Source organism: Trichomonas vaginalis, chromosome II, assembly GCF_026262505.1.
Source record: "Trichomonas vaginalis G3 chromosome II, whole genome shotgun sequence".
Classification (NCBI taxonomy): Eukaryota; Parabasalia; order Trichomonadida; family Trichomonadidae; genus Trichomonas; species Trichomonas vaginalis.
In genome coordinates, this window is record NC_067204.1 from 19,561,696 (window position 1) to 19,580,220 (window position 18,525).

The window sequence follows — 18,525 nt, forward strand, 5'->3', positions numbered from 1 at the left end:
TAATTCTCCAAACAGTTCAATAGAGTAAAAAATTTACTATCCTTACCAATTCTTTTTAAAATTAGCTTTAATGAGAGATATAGAAAGCTATTGAGCTCATATAGTGTAATCATTAATTTAAGTCATTAGATAAAATAAAGTAATGTCACACCCTAAAAACTCAAAAATCAGAAACTGCTCTTCTATCACAAGTAGTAAATATCAATGAAAAAGATAATATTGGAAAAACCTCTCTTCATATGGCAGAAGGTAAAGATAAAAAAGAATCAATAATCAATCAAACACTTGTTAAAGAATTGTTAACAGATAAAACTCAATATTCATTATTTTTATGAAAAAGAACGTCAATCTCCGATTTATATGAATTAAATGATGAAAGGAAATAATTTAATAATCATAATATCTTTATTCTCTAATATAGGGTGTCCAAAGGTGTGTTTAGCACAAACCTGAATACTGCGAATAGAAATAAACAAGTTACATATATATAAAGTTTATTTAAATATAATCACCATTGGATTCAATCACGCGTTCGCAGCGATCGATCCAGGCTTGAAAGACACGCTTTAAATCATCATGAGAAAATTGCTCAAATTACTCTCTTACAAAATTTTCAAGATCATCTGGACTCGCGAATTCGCGTCCTTCAGCTCTCTTTTTTAGCGTGCCGAATAAATAAAAGTCAGAGTGTGCAATATCAGGTGAATAAATTGGGTTTGGAACAACTTTGACATTGTTTTCCAACAAGTAATTCATTACCTTATGACTTTTGTGAACTCTTGAATTATCAAAATGAATTGCAAACTTTTGTTTTTGTTGTTTGGATTTCTCAAACTCATCAGAATTGATAATTTGAGTAAGAACATTGTCAATTAGATACTGAGCATTCATCGTATTAGGTTTTTGAAGAATATCAATTGCAATGATGTCATTCACGCCCCAAAAAACCGACAACATCATCATTGGTGTGTTAATTTTTTTCTTCGGGAATGTTTGCGGATTTTCATCCTTCGGGATCCACATGATTTTGGCTTCTGTTGCATATTGAAACCAAGACTCATCCCCTGTTACTAAAAAGCGAAACTTCTTGGATTGATACGCACCCAATATAGAGAGGAGCTCTTTCGAAGATTGGACTCTAGATTTTTTTTGAACTGAATTAAGGTTGTGCGGAACCCAACGTGTATACGCTAGTTTGTAGTTCAAATAATTGTGCAGATAATAACTGACTGTTGTACGTGGTATCTTTGTCATCTCCTCTATCCTTCTGAGTGATGCTCTTGGGTCTTCATCTAGCGCTTGAAGAATTGCTTTGATTTTTCTTTGATCCGACGATTTTTTGTCAATTTTTATGATGGGCGCCTTTTTGTTCATGAAGTGATACATCCTAACATGATACGTTACAGTGGAATAGCTAGGAGCATCCATACCGAAGCATTTTACCAATGTCTCGTAGATTTTTTACAGTCTTTGCATTTTTTTGCAAGAGCGAGGATGTTTTCTTTATGATTCATTAAAAAAATGAAAAAAATCCCGCCAAAATTTCCCGCGAAACCGCCTCTTGTCTCAAAATTTATTTTATATCCCAGCATGGCGCCAAAATACAACATACTCATCATATACATATATTCATATTTTTTATTATATATTTATAATCAGCATATATCTCCTTTAATAGTCTCATATAGAGCGCTGTGCTAAACGCACCTTTGGACACCCTATAATAAAATAAAAAAACTCTTAAGACCAAAGTCTGATTGAGTGGTCAGCACCACAAGAGATGAGCCAAGGCTGGTTTGGATGCCAAATGATATACAAAACGCCGAGGATTCCATTTGGCTTATGGCCATTGAGTTCCTTCACAGGGACGATCTGTGGCAAAGTGAGCAAATCGTTAAAAACTTTTCCGTGGAAAACGTCGATCTTGCAGTCATCGCAAGCAACAGCGAAAAGAGGGAACTTCTTGTGGTAAGAGACATCTCTTATTGCTGCAGCGTGTCCTCTCAAAACCTTGTATGGATCAGTCTTAAGTTCAGTATCGAACCAGAAAGATCTTCCATCGTAACTTCCAGCGATTACGTGGTCACCTCTTGGATGAACATCGATGGAAGAAATCCACTGAACGAGAGGTCTGAGTCTGAGCAATTTCTTCTTCTCCTTGAGATCGAAAACAAGGATATTGTGCTGTGTAGCACAGAAGAAGTGATGCTTTGTTGGATGGAAAGCAATTCTCTGGATGAAAGCGTTACTTGCTGCAATTGGTGTCTTGAACTGCCATCCTCTTGTGACATTGAAGATGTAGACTAATCTGGATTGAGCAAGAACGGCAAGGAACTTTCCTGTGCGGTCGAATGTGACTTGTCTCATCTCTGTAACACGGGAGAATGAAAGAGAAACAATCTTGTTATCGATAACTTTGAATTCAGGTGTTTCTTTCGGTCTTTCTTCTTCATCTTCGCTTTTTCCGGTTTCGTCGTCTGGAAATTCGACATCTCCTTCACGCCTTCTGATAAGGAAGACATATTTGTTGCATGTGGCCACAACAAATGGTGTCTCCGTGTTTGGACAGTAAACAACAGATGTAACGGCTTTGTTCTCTCCGCCAGCGATCTTTCCAAGGTCAATGGTCTTGAGGCACCTGCCTGTCATGGTTTCCCAGTATTTGAGCTCGCCATCGGAGCTTCCTGAGACCATGATCGAACCATCTGGACTAAGATCGGCACAGCGGACACGGCCGGTGTGGCCAACGAAACGGACAGCTTCGGCGGTTGGGAATGGCTTGAGTTCTTCGACATCTGGGATTTCTGGAAGTAATTCGGCTGATGTTTCTGGACGCTTTGGAATTTGCTCACGTGGGGCAAGGAATAAGTCACAGCAGCGTTCGTAGCGTTCTAACACAGCTTTGTCGTAGCCGTCGACTTCAAGTAAACGATGTGGATTTTCATCATCCGGAGGATGGTAAGAATCTTCTGTAGATGGAAGGCTCTGCTTTGGTGGAGGAAGACCGCGACGTTTTTGTGGCTTAACATAGAAATCGTCGGACCAAATGTCGACTGCTTCTTTTTCTGGTTTTTCTTCTTCCTCTTGAGCTTCCTGTTCACGCATCTTAGCCATAATTTGTGTGATCTTGTATAATGATGATCTAGATGGCTGGAAGTGTTTCTTTGAAAGCATTTTATTTGTAAGTGGGTGGATTTTGTCTTTCCATTCAGTTTCATAGAATGGCTGGTAGTAGTTGTATCCTCTGATACCTACTTCGCCACTGCGAAGTCTGCTAACGAGATCTAAATCTTCAGCTGTAATTGTCTTGTATGTGCCTTCACGCTTATCATAATATCTTCTCCACCAGTTTGGATCTGATGATTTGCGAATGACTTCATCAAGAATGTCTTGCCTTTCTTTTGGAATTAATTTAGAACCATCAGCTTTGTAACCAATGTGGTCAAATTCATCATACCACTCTAATGGAATGTCACCAACAATGTTAATCGAGGTCTCATCTTCTGAATCACTGTGTATTGGCTCGTCAGGAAGAGACATCTTTTTTTGATCGAAAAATAATCGTCAAGCTAAAATCTAAAAAAAATGTCTCAAATAAAATCTCTTATTCAAATATATCAAATGGACATCTCTTAAGAATTGCATTGATTATACACCTCAGACAAATGCTGTGAACCTATATTGATACATGCAAATCAAATATTCACAATATTGAATATCATATCTTCGTTGCTTTTTCGTTTTATGCCGTTTTTTATACAATATAACTGTACTGCTATGACACTATCTTATTGTGATCTTGAGTAATAATGAAATACAAATTTCATGAATTCTTCATAATACTCATTAGGCTAAGTTTCGGGAAATTATGTTTTTTTAATTTCATAGGAAATAAGTATTAAAAAAGTAAAATAATACAATCTATAATAATATATTTAAATACAAACAAGAATATGATAACAACTTAGCAACAGTCATATGTATCGTTTGATATGAAGCTGTTATCGGCCTTATATTTTTCTAATTCTTCTGGAGTTCGCGGAATGAAGTAAGTTGGATGATTTTTGTGCATGGTGCAAAACTCTTTTAGATTTCCTATTAAACCTTTGCTAAATGGACTTAAGTGGATATGCCATCCACGAAAATACGTAATTGTCGAGCCTTTAACAAATTCCCAGGTAGTATTATTCGTAAGAGCTAAAAAGAAATGAATAGGAAATAGGATTGCAGGTTGTATTATCGATGCAATAGAACCAAATAGGCAGATATTGCAAGGCATGGTTGTAACGAGCCATTTTATGAATGGTTGTCCATCTTTCATGCCAACCTTGAAGACATTGATGGCAGTTATATCGAAAAGCAATAAGAAAAACAAAAAACATAAAAAATAAAAATGATTTCCCATTCCGATGCATGTATCTAGGAAATTGCAGTGATGATCTCTTCTAAGTACACACTTTTTGCAATGTTTGCAATGAGAAGCTCGTAAAGGACAATAATGGTTGCATTGCTCACAGAAGAATAAATCTTCATCAGTATTCAAAGGAGCATCATCTTGCTTGACAAATGTATCTGCGACTGAAGTTTTGTAATAAAACCACATAAACGTTATATAAAATATTAAAAATACGACTAATGGGACAAAATTGTACTTTTCGAGCTCGATTCTGACTTTTGTATCGGGAAGGAAGCATCCAAAAAATATCAAACTATGAGAAATATAAACAAAAACCCTAACTGGAGAAAAAATCATCTGCTTTGGTGTCACTTTTTTATACAGCATTTCGATTTTTATATGTTCTCATGCATTGATTCTTTTCAACCAGATGTGTTGATCTCTCGTCACTTATTCATTCATGGATGAGCTTAAAGATACTTTTCTCCTATGAAAGAATTGATATTTTTATGAATAAACATAATTATAACATACATTCATCATACTCTATCTTTTCAATGTTTCAAAATCTAAAATGATCTTGGAATGAAGACTCAAGGAGTAAATAACATTCATTTTTGTAGAATCAAGAATTACTGAATAGAAAACTTAGAGTCAGACACCCATAATAGTATAAGTTCAATAATTTTTCGCATCATACAGGGGCTAAAAAAGCCAGCATTTTTTTTCTCATGAATCCAGACAATTTAGAGAATTTAACACCCAATGATTTAATTGGAATTTATGCAGACTATATCGATGCGCTTAGATGCATATATCAACTCACACCAGACAATGTAGAAAACACTTTTATCAAGGTTAAAGATATCTTACTAAACAAATATAAATTTGATATTGACAATATTTTTCCAATAGTTGTCAGAGCTTTATATCTGAGAGACAGTTACATGAAATCATATTTGCAACTTTACGATTTGATTAACAGTCTAGACAATTATGAACATCTAAGAAGAAATGTTTATAGGTTCAAAGATATTATTACAGCAATCGAAAATAACGAAATCATAACTAATGATCAATACTTTGAACTTTACAAACCAAATTCAATATTCAATGCAATCATGAATGATGATGTTACCACATTGGCTTATATCACCAATCAGCCTGATTTTAACATTAACATAACAATAGAAAAGGATTTTTTTGGCAAAAATTCAAATATCAATCTTTTGGAAGCATGTTCATATTATGGTTCTGAAAAATGTTATTTGTATTTACGAGAAAACAATAATTTTGAACCTTCTAACCTTTCAATTGCACTTTCATTTTTAGGTGGAAATCCAAGGATAATAAACGAGTCATTACCATTAATAGAAGAAGATAATTTAGATAAATGTGCTGAGTATGTAATTGCATCACACAACATCGATTTCTTAATCTATCTCATTAATAACTTTGAATTAAGCAAAATGGTATTAGATCATATGATAAGACATATGTGTCATTATTGTAATCTTGAAGCACTTTTGATCTTTTTAAATTTTGGACTTATTAATGAATTTGTTTATTTAATATACAGATTTAGTAATGACGATTTAGCCTTATATTTCTTTAAGAAATTCAAGGAAAGCGCAATAAAGAGATTTCCTATTTTCTCAGCGATGCAAGATCGTTTGTCGAAAACTGTAAAATATGCCATCGAATGTGGATTTAATATTGAGGAAACAAATGATATACAAAAGGGTATTCTTCATTATGCTGCAGAATATGATTTGAAAGAAATAGTTGAACTTGCAATGTCAAGGAAATTAGATATCAACAAGAAGGATGACAATGGATATACTCCACTTCATTACGGAGTTCGGACTGGAAAAGACATGGTTGGGTTACTAATTTCATATGGCGCAGATGTGAATGCCAAAACAAATAGAAATCAAACTCCTCTTATACTTGCACATGGAAATAAAGATATAGTAGAGATTCTCGTTTCACATGGAGCAGTTGTTAATAAAAAATAAATAAATGGCCGTTGTGCCCTTTCTATTGCAAGATCTATGGGTAACGAAGACATAGAAGAACTTCTTATATCTTATATAGATAATACTTGATTGGTCCATACTAATCTTAATTTTCCTCATCAGAACCTTAGAGTTTCCTCACAAAAATATTCGAATCCTCTTGAGAATTTAACAATTCGGATTTTACAATTTCTAATAAGAACAAAGTAATAGCCTTCATAAGTTTGCTTTCACTAGAATCCATCTCTCATTCCGTTGGCTTTGAAAATCAATTGCAATTGTTAGTCAACCCGCACAAAAAGTATTATATTCAAAATCAATATAATATATTTTTTCGAGTGGCTTCTTCTCTTGAATTATCTCAATTATCTGTTACTTAACCGCCAAATATATTGATTTGTCTCATTTGCTTACTAAATGTTAACAAATCTAAATTAGAATATAAAATTGTTTTTATTCAAAAATTACAAAATAAATTCTGATATGTCACATATAATCTCTTTCATTATAAGACATTGACAAATAAATTTCTTCTATTTTTTTTATTGATATTCAAAAACATTAAAAATTAATTTAATCTTTCTAATAAAAGTTTTCTTATCATCACATTAGAGAAAAAAGTTGGAAATTAAATTTATCAAATATTTCAGTCCATATTAGCAAATTTAGACTTAAGCGTGCATAAGAATACTATAGGAGCCACATAAGATCTTTACTATTGGCAGAATGTATAATTGACAATTTTTCACATGTTCAAAAAATGATCACAAAGAAAAAAATAAAATGACAGAAAATCATATGAAAATCTATAATGGAAATATGCCAGAACAGCTCTATCTTTAATAATCTAGATACACTAATATGAAAGAAGAAGTTCAAGAATTGATTTATAATTATAAGATTCTGCATAATGAAGAGCTGTTTTTTATGATAATCTTTATCGTTGATTTTTACACCATGTGAAAGAAGAAGTTCAGCGATTGGTTGATAATTACAATGAACTGCCATGTGAAGAGCAGTTTCTCGGTTATTGTCTTTTTCATCGATATTTGTCCCATGGGAAAGAAGAAATTCAACCATTTCTTTACAATTATGAAGTACTGCTGTGCGCAGAGCTATTTTTCCATATTTATCTTTTTTGTTGATATTTGCACGATCTGAAAGAATAAGTTCAACTTCTTCTAATTTATTATAATTCACTGCCTTGTGGAGAGCAGTTTTCCCTAAGCAATCCTTTGCATTGACTTCTGCACCATGTTAAAGAAAATATTCGCAAATGGAATGGAATATCAAGTATTGTTGCACAAAAGCTATGAAATTCGATTTATGTTTTGAATAATTCTGAATAATATTTCGATCTTATGAACTTGAAACATTTAAGGCTACCCTTATGCCCATCTGACTTTAATTCAAATTTGTGACAACTGGCGTGAAGCATCATTGAAAATTAGCCTTAAACATATGAATTGAATGCTATGTCATAAGGGTGTAAGTACACCCTTAACTGCTCCATGATAACAACATAATTCAAGTAATGAATAACCTTGGTATGTATTTGGAATAATATGCATTCGATTTTTTGATTTTTGCTAAAAACTTCTCGTTCTGTGAATGCAATAAATACTTCTAGGTCATCATCCACTGACTAGAGCATTGCTTGCTTAAGCCTACATGTATATACTTGCATAGGATTGTTATGAATCCAAATAAACTTATTTAATAGTCGGCTTATCAAATAAATTATCGTGTTAACATAACAGTAATACTAAATATGTGTTAAAATGACCATATATTAAAAAATAGACACTTTTTATGTCAATTTACAAAAAAAATTCAATTTTGGGGATGGAAGATAAAAGGTTTCCTAATAACTTATCACAAGAAAATCAAATCCTTCAATCGCAAAATAGACGTCTTAGAGAACGATTACTTCAACTTTACCTTCAAATTAACCAATTAACATCGATTTCCGAAGCAAATGGAATTCCAATTTCCCAAAGCAATCAATCTAATCACATTTCTTCTAAAAAACTTATAGGAGAATACTCGTTTGTTAAAAGTGAACGTATGATCCTTCCTACAGGAGCAATATATTCTGCTACATTTAATTCAAAAGTAGACCGCGTCGCAATAGCTGCTTTAAATGGCTCTGTAACCATTTGCACACCACAGCTTAAAACTAATGCTGTAATACAAGCCCATAGTTTAGCATGTAGAGATGTTTTTTGGAGTGATGCAGGATTAATTTCTTGCGGATTCGATAAATTCATGAAAATATGGGATGTAGAAAAAGTACAATCACAAGATTTCTATACAGGAGGCTTGACGCATTCTGTTTGCGGCTCTGAATCCGATTCAAACGTACTTTTTGCAGCTGCCAGTGATAATGTTTTCTGGATTGATAAGAGAAGGCCATCTCCAATTACAATTTCTGTTCCATCCCCCGCTACAGCTGTTAGTACATTTGATAACTTAATTATTTACGGAGATTACGATGGCGTGTTAACAGCTATCGACCGCCGTGCATTACATGAAGGAAATAAATGGGAAATACCGTTAGGAGGAGGCGCCGTTTCCTCAATTTCAAAAGTTTTGCCTACAGGAAGATTTGTTGTCACAACGGCTAAAAGTCAACCGATTTTAATCGAATTAGATGAAGAACCACACTCTACGCTCATGGCTTACGAAGCTCCGATGAGATTTGGCTGTCGAGCGGATATCACAGAGAAAAATCTTATTTTTACAGGAGATTTCGCCACATTATGTGGAGGAAGAATGGCTGGGTTCTGCGATGGACTCGGAGAACCATTCCTCTTCGAAGATGTCGGTGGTTTTGATTATGGCGCAATATTTATTAATAATATTGCACAAAAAGTGCTCACATATAGTGAGGATGGTGTTATAACTGTATATTCTTTGAAACAATTGTAATTTATTTATTATTTTTTCTTTTTTCCGAATATTATTTTTATTTTTTGATTATTTGATCGGAAAGAGATCTTATTTGTAATATAAAACTTATTCTTATTATAAGTACAAACTATTTTAGTTATTCTTTTTTTCCCCATTTCTTTTCCCTTAATAAACATTTAATTTATTATAATTAATTTTTTATTACAGTATAGTAAAAAATGCTATAAATAAATTATTATATTTTATTAAAATGTGACTTTTAATAGTAAGTGAATAAAATAAATCAGGAATTGGGAAAGAAATAAGGTTAATTAAGGGTGCACACGAGAGGATCATGTAAACTTCAGAATTTAGAACCTTATTTTTAGGCATTATCTTGGCTACCTATTTAGGCTCGAAAAGCAAAAAATATCAAAAAATACAACTTGAGTCCATTATGACCCTTTCATGGAGGTAGTTTTTATCCGCTAGTATTTTCCCTTTGAATCTCTTTACAATTCGAAATCAAATTCAAAACTCAGTAGAAGAAAGGAAGAATCGACTTACTACGGTTGTAATACGAATAAATACATATATTTAATTATTTTTATTTACATAATAATTGTTTGAAGCTCATATTCCAACAAATTTTTAAATAAAAACATTAAAATGTTGAAAATGTTCATATATTTTAATAGGGTTTTGGCACTTTATTGAGGAATTACTACATACATAGTCGAACTGAACTTGATATTTTGAAATTTAAATTATTTATCAAAATTAAAATTTAACTTGAAATTTAAAAAAAAAAAAAAAAAAAAAAAAAAAAGGTAGTGGGGCTTCCAGGCACTTCGTGCCCTCTAGCCCCCCGTCACTTTTCTGTCACTTTTCAGGAAAAAACATTTTTATTATATATATAAAATGAATTTTACAAAACCACCGTTACCCTTCTTTGGAAATAAGAGTAGATGTAAAGATATTCTATTGAGAGAACTTAAGAAACTACCGAATGGTCTAACATTTGTAGACTTGTTCGGTGGAAGTTTCTATATATCTCATTTGTGCCATACAATATTTCCTGACTCAAAGATTATATGCAATGACTTCGACAACTATATGAACCGTCTCAAACATATACCAGACACAAACAAAATATTGAAAGAGTTAAAAGAAAAGATACCTATAGGTAAGATGGAACGTATACCATTAGATAAGAAAAATACTGTCAGAGAGGTTTTGAAAAAGGCAGAGTATATTGACTGGGATAGTATATCTGCTAGACTATTATATAGTGGTGCTATAAGAGTTCATGACATTGAAACACTTATGTCAAAAGTTTTATATCTTAACTATACAAATGTTTTCAAAGAGGACATAGAAAAATATATTGAGGGTATAGAGTTTGTGAGATGTCATTGGACAGAGTTGTATGAAAAATATAAAGACAAGGAAAATGTTTTCTTTATAGTGGACCCGCCGTTCTATAACACATGGGATTTCAATACCAAGTAGACTGGACTTTGAGAGACTCTTTAGAAACTTTAGACGTTTTACATAACCATCCATGCTTTTACTTTACATCCGATAAAAGTGGTTTGGAAAGTGTCATGAGATGGTTAGAGGACATACATGACTATGAGTTTAGATACGATAAGATAGAATATGAGAGAGGTCCTATAAACTGGAGAAAGTGTCATAACAAAGAAATTTTACTAGTAAGTAAATGTGGTTTGAAATAGGACTACTTGTTTTAGGTTTTTTCCATTGTGTCATCTATTTATTTGACGTGGCAGAAAAGTACAGAGAATATGAAGATGAACCAATGCCTGCAAATGTTCAGCATATGTACTCGTAAGAGATATTTTTATCTAATATTAAATGGACGCACAGAACTTAGCGAATGCACAGCAACCTGGACAACCAAACCCAGAGAATATTTCAGATGAAGTTAGAATACAAACTGCAATGGCAAACTATGGTCAAGTGCCAACAGATGTACAAATGCAAACTGCCATGTCAAATGACGCTGCGTTAGGTTTGCCACCATGGTATGCAAATATGAGATGGAAAGAGTTTTATACAAACCCCGAAGTGGGATATAAACAACTCTATGCAGATGACGCGAACACAGGAGTTGACCCAGAGTATGTTTTCTACCAGAGGAGAAATAGAATGTATGAGCTCCAGTTAAAGAATGCTATGGAACTCAGAAGGAAACGTAAGAGACTAGGTGGACATTAGATTTTTACATATAGTAAAATGGGTTTCTTTGGAAGAATAGGAAACTTCTTTCGAAATGTTGGAAGAGGTATATGGAATGGATAAAATCTGTCGGAAGAGGAATTTGGAACGGAGTCAAAAATATTGGCAAAAGAGTAGGTCAGTTCGTTGGTATTATACCTAAAGACCTGAACCAGAAGAGCAAGCTCCTGTTATACAACAGCCTGAACCTGCACCACAGTCTAGTTGGCAACCAAATCCAACACCTCAACCGTATTAAAAAATCATATTTTTACCGTTCGATAGTAGTTGTATATGAAACTAAGTTCTAAGTAAAACGCGTGGTATAATGGAATTATTCTCTTTCTTCCATCTGTAGTAAACCATACTTGAAAGTCTGAAATACTTCCACTTGGTGGTTCGTATAGCTTTGTAGGTTTTTCGTAAAAGTCATTTGCCAAGCATAAAAAAGAGTTTTGTGCACCAGAAAATGAAGCATGAACTATAATAGCATCTGAGTCGAAAACATTTTCATATGTTCCATTAGGGTTTTCGACTTCATAAAAGTTCGGGTGTACTGGATATTCTGCAGGCTGATTTAACATCCTCAAAAATCTATACCATGCCAAGTTGTTATATTTTGTAGAAATATAAACGTCTTCTCCAAGGTCTTCTATTCTATTGATTTTAACAGTTGCATTTTTCCTGTCATATATAATATCGAGATGGTACTCTCCTTCGTCAATGTTGTACTGTTTTGCATATTCGAGATAGATATCGTTTATTTTTTCTTGAAAAGCTTGAAGAGTTGTTTCTAAGTTTACAAGCAAACTAACTTGTAAAAGTTTTCCCTGTTCAAATTTCTCATACGTATGTTTTTCTTTGTTATAGTATCGAACTTCAAAAGCGACCGTAAATGGGAAACCATGTATGGCTTCTGAAATGAACTTCATTCTACGAAAGCCAATAGCTTTTGTGACGGATGGGTCTCTTAACCATCTTAGTGGGTAGTCAAAACGATAGCCTTCATGCTTTACGGTCTCTGTCTCAAACTTTTGACCGACGTTAGTAAAAAGTTCATCTAATGGTTTAGTTGTAGCAACTCTTGAATTTTCTTTTTCTATTGAAAGCATATTTTATCTAGAATAAAAATGTCGAAAGAAACAGCGTCTATGAGAGAAATACAACACAACCGACAACTCATTTTGCAAGCTCTAAATAAGAACACAACAAACTTTTCAAACTATTCTAAGATATCTGAGTCATTGAAAGAAGGAAACTTAAAACTGACATTAAACCCATTGACAGACGAGTTTCTGTTTCAAGACAGTAAGAACCATACTGTTTGTATAAATCCAACAAAAGGAACTTTAAACGAGAAACCTATAGATGAACTTCTTTGAAAGCAGATGTTGACAACAAGCTGACAAAGAGTATGTCATTGAAAAAGTTCAAGAAGAACATGACAGAGCAGATGCAACATATGCAACGAAAGAGGATGTTGACACAAGCTGACAAAGAGTATGTTAACGATGAGTTAGCATGTGTGGCTAGTGCGTTAGTGAAGAAGGCAGATAAGGAATATGTGGATGAAAAAGACAATGAAATTATAAAAAGCGTTGAATGGTACCATGAACGGACATCGAAGATTTTAGAAGGTAAAGCCAATACAGGGTGGGTTTTCAGGATGTTTAGACCTTAAAGCGGATAAGAACCATACACATACCATTGCAAATATTACAAACTTACAAGAAGTTAGATGGCAAAGCTGACAAGAACCATACACATACCATTGCAAATATTACAAACTTACAAGAAACTTAAACAGGAAAAGTGACGTTGGACATACACATACATCTTCTGAAATAACAGACTTAAACGTTAGCCTTGAAAGAAGGCAGATATAGAACATACACACGATTTCTTCGCAACTGTTGGTATAGAAAATATTGAAGGAACGGTTGAAGAAACTGGTGGGGATGTATTAGATTGGAAACCTCCTAACTTTCCACAAGGTTTAACATCGAAGAAGACATAACAACGATGAGATACATTAGATGTAGAAATGTCTATGTCATGGAGGATGAAAACAAAGTTAAATTCACTGCTCAGATTTATATGATAAAAAGCTGACAAAACAGAGCTTCAAACATTAAAGACAGAAATACTTCAAACCATTTACCCAGTTGGTTCTATTTACACGTCAATGAACTCTACCAGACCAGAAGTAGTACTTGGTTTTTGGAACTTGGACTCAAATACTCGAAAGTTTTTTGTATTGTGCACACACTCCAAAGAAAACAGGTGGAAGTAAAACGATATCTGTCGACAACTTGCCACCACATAGTCATTCTGGTACAACAAACTTTTCTGGCGACCATAGCCACTCATTAAGAGACCACCCATTATACAACTCAGAGTATGAAGCTGGCTATGACGTTTTATCTCCAGATTATAACCATTCAGCAAAAAAGACTTTTCGACAAACTGAACCAGGAGGAAACCACCAACATACTTTTACAACAACATCTACAGGACTAGGTAAAAAATACATGCCACCTTACATGACAGTTTGTGCATGGTATAGAATTGCTTAGTCGTCATTTTCAACTTCTTTAGCATATCGTCAGGAGTTGTCTTATATTTGTTAGGAACTGTCTTTGAAAGTATACCACCTTGAACCTTAACAAGTTTGAAACGAGGTCTGACAATAGTAGTTTTATCTTCTGCTTGCAGTCTGTACATTTTGCCATGTTTGCCTAAAACTTCATAATATTCTCTGTATGTACTTTCTTCTATTTTTACGAACACGAATGCGAGTACCTGTCGAGTTCCCATTGTTGTCATAGTCAATAGTATTTTCATATGGGTCGCGTTTAGGTATTTCTATTTTACTTTGTCACCTTTCTTAAGTTTGAAGCCTGGCATTCTTTCTTGTTTGTCTCTTTTGACTAAACTATTAAATATATAGTCTTTCTCTAAGTCGGGTTGTTTTTCATTTCTTCGGGGAGTGGTTTCCCAAACCTTTTTGTTTACGGTTATTGTAAATATTTAAAACTTGTCTCATCTTTGCCATGGAGAAGTGTCTATATTTGTCGTCATATGACATTTCATTTGCTTCACCACCTTGTGGTTGATTTAAGTCTCTTAAGATTTTTATACAACTGTCAATGACACCAAGAGCAGAATGGTTTTGGTCGACAATGAAATATTGGTTTACATTTTTTGAACGCAGATAGTTTTTAATATCGTCTGATTTGAAAGAACTTTCACAGTCAGATGTCAGTTTTGTTGGATGGTATTTGTCAACGAATATTGTCAAAGCAGTTTTCACATCTAAAATATTTTTGGATTGTAATGGTATGGCTTCACAGTATCTTGTGTTTTGACCGACAAATATTAGCCAGTATGGAGGTCCATCTTCTCTATACCTCGGAATGTTTTCCAAGATATCCATAAACCAAGCATTTGGTGTTGAACTAAAGATTTTTACCATGAGTGCTTTCTTTGTCGCTTTAGAAACATAGGGGTCCTTGTTTGGATTCGTCATTTTTACCCTGTAAGAAATGGGTTTATTTGGCGCATTAGCAGGAGTTGCATCCAGATTTTTGCCCGCAGTTGGAACAATAGCCAGAGGTGTATTTGGAGTTGGAAGGAAGATTTTGAGTACATTAGGTATACTTAAAGAGAAAGCACAACCTATTATACAAACTGTACAGAAAGGTTGGGATGTAGCACGAGATGCAGCAAATCTTATTCCAATCCTGAAACAAGAGGAAAAGTTCAAGGATGGATGGACAATGTAGGAAGACAAGCAGGAAACTATTATAACAAAGCAAATGACTACTATAACCAAGCAGGACACTATATGGACCAAGGTGAAAGATTCTTTAACAGAGGATATAACCATGCACAACAATGGGTAAACAATAACCAACCTCAACCGCCTCAAACGTGGGGAATGTAAAGTTTTTTACTGAGATGAAATGAACAATACAGCATTGAGACAAATGGGTTCAAGATGGATTTGTCGGCTTCCAGCAGTTACACAACGTGTTTGTCAAGTTCTTCCTATACCTCAGGAAGTTTTAGACCGACTTAAAAAACAACAACAACCAGTTGAAAACAAACCAAACTAAAATTTTTACTGAGATGAAATGACCGAAGAAGTTGAAACGGTAGATTTGACACCACAAACAAAAAGTTCAGAACCATTGTCAAAACCTGTCAAAGAACTTACAGATGAAGAAAAAAATTCAATAATAGAAAGTGCCAGGTCTGGAAATACAAACCCTAACTACAAAGTCACTTTTCATAGAAATGGAACGGCTAGTATCTCAAAAAAGAAACAGACTCTCACAAATAAAATATTGAAGTCTGAAGGAGCTTTCGAGACAACAGATGGAAAAGTTTACTTCACTGACCAACAGTTCATTATAGAACATCTCATTGACTTAGAGTCGAAATATTCTAAACTTTACAACAAACACAAAAAGTTGAAAGGAAAACAAAAACAAATGGCATATGATATTTATGAAGATGTTGACGACACAACTGTTCCTGCAGGTGGGGAAAAGTCAGAGGAACCGAAAAGTGACGAAAAACCGATAGAAGAAGAAAAACCAAAAACTGAAGATAAACCAAAACCAAAGTTTAGTTTCCAAACTAAACCAAGTCAACCTTCATTAGCTGGTATGGGTTGGCGTCAAAGACTTATGGCAGCAGGTGGTTATGTAAAGTAAAGAAAAAAATATTTTTTTTATTTTTATAAAAATGCCCCCATATAGAATGGACAGAAGGTCTGCTAGAATAAAAGCAGAGTTAGAAAGATATGGTTGGAAAGTTTCGAAGAAGTTTAAATATAGGAAGGGAAAGCCAATAAAAGTCTATGACAAACTGTCTGGTCTTCGCTACGAAATGGATTTGGAAACAGCACGCGCAAATTATCCAAACAGACTCGAGAGGTTAGAAGAAGAACGTCTTATGGACATGCCTTTCGATGTTTCTGAGCCTCAAGTTGAAGGACACGACGGCTTTGCCAGATTCTACTGGAAACATGACGAACAATTGCATCCTTTGAGAAGGAAAAAAGGGAAGGGTGAAGACAAACATGCTCCCATGGAAAGAACAAGATATGCATATGAGAAGTATCGTGAAGTTAGAAGTCAAATTACATCTGGTCGAACCTTTACAGTAAACTTTGACGAAGGAAAGAACAAAGAAGGCTTCATGGGTGTACTTGCTGCAATTCAAGACGGAAATAAGAAAGGATACAATCTCAGACTAACCGTAACAGATTTGGACGGTCACATTTACTATGCACATGGCAATGTCACAACAGCCGCACAACTTCTTGACGCTTTCAAGACTACAAAGAGAGAACAAATGGTTGACTCCGACTCAGACATTTTGAATGCAATTGAAGGAATTGCAAGTGTCAAGTTCGAATGGTACCAACCTAACCCTCAAGCAGTCAGACAACATGCTGGATACTTCCCGTTCAGAAATAAGTCTGACATTGACTTGACAAGGTATGGAATTTACAATTCAATTGAAACAATTGTCAATGAACCTTGTATTCTTACATGTCTCAGGAACTCTGGTCTTGTTACAGATGAGAAGATGAAGTATCTTGAGTCATGTGTGAAGACAAGGTACATTCTCAGAGGTCAATTGACAAAAATTGCACCGTTGGCAAATGTCAATATCCGAGTCAACATACCTACAGCTAAAGGTTCTTCACATGACGACTATGTTGTTGACAAAGACTTACCATGGTTGAAGATTGTAATTGTCCACAACCACTTCATGTTGAACGAAAGTCTTACGAACCCATTGTTCGGAAAAGGCAAGTGCAACATTGTCAGAGCTGTTAACATTCTTTTCGAGAAAGGCTTGTTGGAACCAATTCCAGATGACAAGCTGACAGAAACTTTTGTACCAAAAGACGAAACAAACTTTTCATTGTTAGCAAGACCAAAAGTTGTTCCAGACAAAGTTCTAGCACAAAAGAAGTACACGGTTCCAAAAGGAGTTGGATTGTTCGGATACCAACCTGAACCAGAAGAACTTCCAATGAGGTTGCAAGAACTTCAAGATGCTATAAACAAACTCCCATTGAGACATCCAATCGACGTCAAATTGTATTGGAGAGCATCTGAGTTAGGTCAGAAGGTTTTATATGAAACAGGTTGCTTCGACGATGTTTATGAGATAACAGGCGAGGTTTCTCAGAAGATAAGAGACTCACTTGAATTTCCACGAACCGGGCCGATTGGTTGCGACAAGTTCGACTCAGATGAAAAAATATACTATGTCGACCTTAACGCTGCGTACATGAGGTTTGTCCAATATATCCCGACTGGAATTCCAAACGAAGATGGCGAGTTCCCGGGAAGGAACTATACAGTTGGAAAAGTCATACAACAACTCTATGATATTAGGAAAGCTTCAAACCCCAAACTTGCAATGACAATCAAATTGCTTATGAATTCGACATGGGGGTATTCCATTAAAAAACCTCAAGAGATGAAGAGTAAACATTATGAGAAGGTCGACAACTTTGTTGAAAGGTTTTCTCCTTTTGTTTTGAAATACGAATTTACCGAAGGTGAAAGTGGCTTAGTAACCACATTAAAACCTATTGTCGAACATTGGTCCTACCCTCAGTTCGCAAAGGCAGTCCTTGACAACTACAACAAATTTTTCTCCGAGGTTAAATCCAAAATTGTGGTTTACTATGAGAACATCGACGCACTCATGACGAACGAAGAAGGATACAACAAACTCATTGAAATGGGTTTAGTCGGTGAGAAGATGGGCTGTTTTAAGCTAGATAAGGTATTTTCAGAAGTTCATGTCCTCTCCAAACGTAAGTACTGGGGCATACTTGAAGACGGCACAGAAATAAAACATTGCATGAAATAAAACATTGCATGAAGTAAAAACGTTTTTTAAACCATATATTTTTACATATATTAAATGCTTCAGGTTGAAAAA

At 34.5% G+C, this 18,525-nt stretch overlaps 10 protein-coding genes and 1 pseudogene across 11 annotated transcripts, besides 3 other annotated features; 6 read left to right on the forward strand and 5 right to left on the reverse strand.

Annotated features, from left to right (window-relative positions):
* Nucleotides 1-418: 418 nt before the first annotated feature.
* Nucleotides 419-1,721: a mobile genetic element.
* TVAGG3_0573610 lies at nucleotides 499-1,625 on the reverse strand (annotated as a pseudogene). The gene has a single exon. A coding segment is annotated over exon 1 (1,127 nt).
* A 19-nt stretch (nucleotides 1,722-1,740) lies between the features above and the next one.
* On the reverse strand, nucleotides 1,741-3,556 carry TVAGG3_0573620 (ribosome biogenesis protein BOP1 (block of proliferation 1 protein) family; the record flags this gene model as incomplete). The annotated part of the gene is made up of 1 exon (XM_001306107.1): nucleotides 1,741-3,540. The coding sequence occupies one exon, from the start codon at nucleotides 3,538-3,540 to the stop codon at nucleotides 1,741-1,743; it is 1,800 nt and encodes a 599-aa protein (XP_001306108.1).
* Nucleotides 3,557-3,964: 408 nt separating this feature from the next.
* Nucleotides 3,965-4,783, reverse strand: TVAGG3_0573630 (cysteine S-palmitoyltransferase protein; the record flags this gene model as incomplete). Its single annotated transcript, XM_001306108.1, has 1 exon — nucleotides 3,965-4,783. The coding sequence occupies one exon, from the start codon at nucleotides 4,781-4,783 to the stop codon at nucleotides 3,965-3,967; it is 819 nt and encodes a 272-aa protein (XP_001306109.1).
* A 5-nt stretch (nucleotides 4,784-4,788) lies between these two features.
* TVAGG3_0573640 (proteasome regulatory particle assembly) lies at nucleotides 4,789-7,011 on the forward strand (the record flags this gene model as incomplete). The annotated part of the gene is made up of 1 exon (XM_001306109.1): nucleotides 5,128-6,414. The coding sequence occupies one exon, from the start codon at nucleotides 5,128-5,130 to the stop codon at nucleotides 6,412-6,414; it is 1,287 nt and encodes a 428-aa protein (XP_001306110.1).
* A 779-nt stretch (nucleotides 7,012-7,790) lies between these two features.
* Nucleotides 7,791-7,917: a mobile genetic element.
* Nucleotides 7,918-8,253: 336 nt separating this feature from the next.
* Nucleotides 8,254-9,455, forward strand: TVAGG3_0573660 (WD40 repeat-like family; the record flags this gene model as incomplete). The annotated part of the gene is made up of 1 exon (XM_001306110.1): nucleotides 8,260-9,345. The coding sequence occupies one exon, from the start codon at nucleotides 8,260-8,262 to the stop codon at nucleotides 9,343-9,345; it is 1,086 nt and encodes a 361-aa protein (XP_001306111.1).
* A 1,729-nt stretch (nucleotides 9,456-11,184) lies between these two features.
* Nucleotides 11,185-11,547, forward strand: TVAGG3_0573670 (uncharacterized protein; the record flags this gene model as incomplete). The annotated part of the gene is made up of 1 exon (XM_001306111.1): nucleotides 11,185-11,547. One exon carries the CDS (start codon nucleotides 11,185-11,187, stop codon nucleotides 11,545-11,547), a length of 363 nt encoding a protein of 120 aa, XP_001306112.1.
* A 263-nt stretch (nucleotides 11,548-11,810) lies between these two features.
* TVAGG3_0573680 (uncharacterized protein) lies at nucleotides 11,811-12,659 on the reverse strand (the record flags this gene model as incomplete). The annotated part of the gene is made up of 1 exon (XM_001306113.1): nucleotides 11,811-12,659. One exon carries the CDS (start codon nucleotides 12,657-12,659, stop codon nucleotides 11,811-11,813), a length of 849 nt encoding a protein of 282 aa, XP_001306114.1.
* Nucleotides 12,660-13,241: 582 nt separating this feature from the next.
* Nucleotides 13,242-18,525: part of a mobile genetic element that runs on past the window's edge.
* On the reverse strand, nucleotides 14,522-15,436 carry TVAGG3_0573700 (uncharacterized protein; the record flags this gene model as incomplete). The annotated part of the gene is made up of 1 exon (XM_051238884.1): nucleotides 14,522-15,436. The coding sequence occupies one exon, from the start codon at nucleotides 15,434-15,436 to the stop codon at nucleotides 14,522-14,524; it is 915 nt and encodes a 304-aa protein (XP_051096708.1).
* Nucleotides 15,513-15,665, forward strand: TVAGG3_0573710 (uncharacterized protein; the record flags this gene model as incomplete). The annotated part of the gene is made up of 1 exon (XM_001306115.1): nucleotides 15,513-15,665. One exon carries the CDS (start codon nucleotides 15,513-15,515, stop codon nucleotides 15,663-15,665), a length of 153 nt encoding a protein of 50 aa, XP_001306116.1.
* On the forward strand, nucleotides 15,684-16,268 carry TVAGG3_0573720 (phage tail repeat-like family; the record flags this gene model as incomplete). Its single annotated transcript, XM_051238885.1, has 1 exon — nucleotides 15,684-16,268. The coding sequence occupies one exon, from the start codon at nucleotides 15,684-15,686 to the stop codon at nucleotides 16,266-16,268; it is 585 nt and encodes a 194-aa protein (XP_051096709.1).
* Nucleotides 16,300-18,453, forward strand: TVAGG3_0573730 (uncharacterized protein; the record flags this gene model as incomplete). The annotated part of the gene is made up of 1 exon (XM_051238886.1): nucleotides 16,300-18,453. The coding sequence occupies one exon, from the start codon at nucleotides 16,300-16,302 to the stop codon at nucleotides 18,451-18,453; it is 2,154 nt and encodes a 717-aa protein (XP_051096710.1).